The 5,000-nt window shown below is 42.2% G+C and overlaps 1 protein-coding gene across 1 annotated transcript in view; it reads right to left on the bottom strand.

Moving 5' to 3' along the window:
* LOC121718104 (adhesion G protein-coupled receptor L1-like) overlaps positions 1–5,000 on the bottom strand; it is an 87,700-nt gene that overhangs the window by 34,739 nt on the left and 47,961 nt on the right. Inside the window, 1 exon segment of the mRNA XM_042102965.1 lies at positions 72–399. Within this exon segment, the coding sequence (XP_041958899.1) occupies positions 72–399 (328 nt within the window).

Here is a 5,000-nt window from a genome sequence, read left to right on the forward strand (position 1 = left end):
CACACACATATATATATACACACACATATAAACACACACATATATAAACACACACACACACACAGTCTTACCGGTGGTGGGCTGTGGCGGGGCGAACTCGAGCGGGTAGCGTAGCACATGGTAGTTGTTCCACACGTAGAGCTGGTTGTCGCGCGGGTTGTAGCTGACGGACGACACGTGCTGGTAGGGGTTGGGGAAGGGGATGTGCACGGGGTCGGCCCGGTTACGCCGCGTGTCGTACGCGTACAGGATGAGGTCGCCGCCCGCCTCACTGTCGTCGTCCTGGTAGACCGAGCGCACCGCGTACAGGATCCCACACGCCACGAAGGCATCGGACGCCAGGCGCTTCTCGAACGTGGTCTGCCACGTCCCCTCGAAGCGCAGCGTGTAGGGGTTCACCTACGGAGAGGAGAGAAAGAGACAGAGAGAGAGAGAGAGAGGAGAGAGAGAGAGAGAGAGAGAGAGAGAGAGAGGAGAGATACGGATATGTTTTAAATCCATACACATGCATAGTGTACAGACACAGTTAAGCTCAGAATGATTCATATTCTTTGCATTTTTGCATTTTTATTTGACAAATAACTTCTTCTGCCTGGAAGTGACGAGACCCGGACCCCATTACGATGAGAGAATGCACCATAGATGAGGATGGAGTCTTAGACCCCATTACGATGAGAGAATGCACCATAGATGGACCCCAAAGGGAGAGAGAGAACCTAGGTCCTAGGAATCCAGAGTGAATTAATTTACTTTTATTTTTAAATAATTGTTATGACATTTTTTATTTAAACAATATTTTGTTTTATTTATGTTCATTATATTCTTATATAAAAATAGTAATAATTACTAGTAAAATCAGTAATAATATTATTGCCATTAATTAATGCATCTATCAATATTTATTTCTGTATGCTTTGACAACACATGTTTTGGTCATGTCAAAAAATCCTTTAAAATTGAAATCGAGAATCGGCAAGGAAAAAGTGCGTGAGATAAAGTGAGATGAGACAATGACCCTAGTCGAGACAATCAGACATTCACGGGAGGAGATGAGACAACGTGGAGCGCTGCGGATATGAAAGTTTGCTAAGAGGGGGAGAGAGAAAGACAGAAAGAGAGAGAGAGGTAGAGAAAGAGAGACGGAGAGAGAAAGAGAGGGAGAGAGACAGAGACAGCATACGGCAATTGTACAGAGTGAATAGAAACGGTTTGCCACAGCAAGATCAGATCAAATGTCTTTGAGAACGAGGCCTGCCGTGTGTGTGTGTGTGTGTGTGTGTGTGTGTGTGTGTGTGTGTGTGTGTGTGTGTGTGTGTGTGTGTGTGTGTGCCATTTGTAGCTTGGCACAATTCAATCTGATCTAATTGAATTTGAAATGAAAGGCATTAGGGACAATGCTGCAGTACGCAGTAAACTCAAATCAGCAGAAGAAATAAAGGCACACAGCTCCTTCTACCACTACTACTAGCACTACCACTACTACTACTACTACTACTACTACTACTAGCACTACCACTAATTCTACTACCACTACTACTACTACTACTACCACTCCTACTAGCACTACCACTAATTCTACTACCACTACTACTACTACTACTACCACTCCTACTAGCACTACCACTAATTCTACTACTACTACTACTACTACTACCACTCCTACTATCACTACCACTAATTCTACTACTACTACTACTACCACTCCTACTAGCACTACCACTAATTCTACTACCACTACTACTACTACTACTACTACTACCACTCCTACTAGCAGTACCACTAATTCTACTACTACTACTACTACTACCACTCCTACTATCACTACCACTAATTCTACTACTACTACTACTACTACCACTCCTACTAGCACTACCACTAATTCTACTACTACTACTACTACTACCACTCCTACTATCACTACCACTAATTCTACTACTACTACTACTACTACCACTCCTACTAGCACTACCACTAATTCTACTACTACTACTACTACTACCACTCCTACTAGCACTACCACTAATTCTACTACTACTACTACTACTACTACTACCACTCCTACTAGCACTACCACTAATTCTACTACTACTACTACTACTACCACTCCTACTAGCACTACCACTAATTCTACTACTACTAGCACTACCACTACTACTACTACTACTACTGCTACTACTACTAGCACTACCACTCCTACTAGCACTACCACTAATTCTACTACTACTACTACTACTACCACTCCTACTAGCACTACCACTACTACTACTACTACTACTACTACCACTCCTACTAGCACTACCACTAATTCTACTACTACTAGCACTACCACTCCTACTAGCACTACCACTACTACTACTACTACCACTCCTACTAGCACTACCACTAATTCTACTACCACTACTACTACTACTACTACCACTCCTACTAGCACTACCACTAATTCTACTACCACTACTACTACTACTACTACCACTCCTACTAGCACTACCACTAATTCTACTACTACTACTACTACCACTCCTACTAGCACTACCACTAATTCTACTACTACTACTACTACCACTCCTACTAGCACTACCACTCCTACTAGCACTACCACTAATTCTACTACCACTACTACTACTACTACTACTACTACTACTCCTACTATCACTACCACTAATTCTACTACCACTACTACTACTACTACTACTACTACCACTCCTACTAGCACTACCACTAATTCTACTACCACTACTACTACTACTACTACTACTACCACTCCTACTAGCACTACCACTAATTCTACTACTACTACTACTACTACCACTCCTACTAGCACTACCACTCCTACTAGCACTACCACTAATTCTACTACCACTCCTACTAGCACTACCACTAATTCTACTACTACTACTACTACTACTACTACCACTCCTACTAGCACTACCACTAATTCTACTACTACTACTACTACTACTACCACTCCTACTAGCACTACCACTAATTCTACTACCACTACTACTACTACTACTACCACTCCTACTAGCACTACCACTAATTCTACTACCACTACTACTACTACTACTACCACTCCTACTAGCACTACCACTAATTCTACTACTACTACTACTACTACCACTCCTACTAGCACTACCACTAATTCTACTACTACTACTACTACTACCACTCCTACTAGCACTACCACTAATTCTACTACTACTAGCACTACCACTCCTACTAGCACTACCACTACTACTACTACTACTACTACTACTACTACTACCACTCCTACTAGCACTACCACTAATTCTACTACTACTACTACTACTACTACCACTCCTACTAGCACTACCACTAATTCTACTACCACTACTACTACTACTACCACTCCTACTAGCACTACCACTAATTCTACTACCACTACTACTACTACTACTACCACTCCTACTAGCACTACCACTAATTCTACTACCACTACTACTACTACTACTACTACTAGCACTACCACTAATTCTACTACCACTACTACTACTACTACTACCACTCCTACTAGCACTACCACTAATTCTACTACCACTACTACTACTACTACTACCACTCCTACTAGCACTACCACTAATTCTACTACTACTAGCACTACCACTCCTACTAGCACTACCACTAATTCTACTACTACTACTACTACTACTACTATCACTCCTACTAGCAGTACCACTAATTATACTACTACTACTACTACTACCACTCCTACTAGCACTACCACTAATTCTACTACTACTAGCACTACCACTACTACTACTACTACTACTGCTACTACTACTAGCACTACCACTCTTACTAGCACTACCACTAATTCTACTACTACTAGCACTACCACTACTACTACTACTACTACTACTACTACTACTACTACTACCACTCCTACTAGCAGTACCACTAATTATACTACTACTACTAGTGATGTAGTACTCGAGTCCGGTCTCGGACTCGAGTCCGGTCTCGAGACCAATTTCTGCTTTCTCGGTCTCGTCTCGGACTCGTTCCTTCAAAGACTCGGTCTTGACTCGGTCTCGGACCACAGTGGGAGGAGAAGGACTCGTAATTTCAGACCGAGTCCTCGAGACCAACGCATTTTTTATGTTCATATAAAAAAACAGACAACACATAACAACAATAATAATAAAATGCAATGTTGACCGGCATTATTTAAAAATGACATCCCATGGTGCAATGCAAAGATACTGCCGTCAGAGCCGTTTATTTATTTCTATGGCTCTGCTGCCGGTGAGTGTCTGTAGGTCAGCATAGTCCATATTAGGACGTTAAAACTGCTCCTCTAAACAATTCCCAATCTAGCTTAGTCTGTAGGCCTAACTGTTGATTATTAACTGGAGTGATATTAAATTATGAATATTAAAACTGAACATTTTTTATAGTCTTGGTCTCGACTCGGTCTCGACTCCTAAAGGACTCGGTCTCGACTCGGACTTGCTTCCTCAAAGACTCGGTCTTGACTCGGACTCGACTGTATTTGAAAACCAACAGACTCGGTCTCGACTCGGTCTCGACCCTTCAAAGACTCGGTCTTGACTCGGACTCGGCATAGGCGGTCTCGTCCCCATCACTAACTACTACTACTACCACTCCTACTAGCACTACCACTAATTCTACTACTACTAGCACTACCACTCCTACTAGCACTACCACTCCTACTAGCACTACCACTAATTCTACTACTACTACTACTACTACCACTCCTACTAGCACTACCACTAATTCTACTACTACTACTACTACTACTACTACCACTCCTACTAGCACTACCACTAATTCTACTACTACTACTACTACTACCACTCCTACTAGCACTACCACTAATTCTACTACTACTACTACTACTACCACTCCTACTAGCACTACCACTAATTCTACTACTACTACTACTACTACTACTACCACTCCTACTAGCACTACCACTAATTCTACTACTACTACTACTACTACCACTCCTACTAGCA

This window comes from Alosa sapidissima, chromosome 9 (genome assembly GCF_018492685.1).
Source record: "Alosa sapidissima isolate fAloSap1 chromosome 9, fAloSap1.pri, whole genome shotgun sequence".
Taxonomy (NCBI): Eukaryota; Metazoa; Chordata; class Actinopteri; order Clupeiformes; family Clupeidae; genus Alosa; species Alosa sapidissima.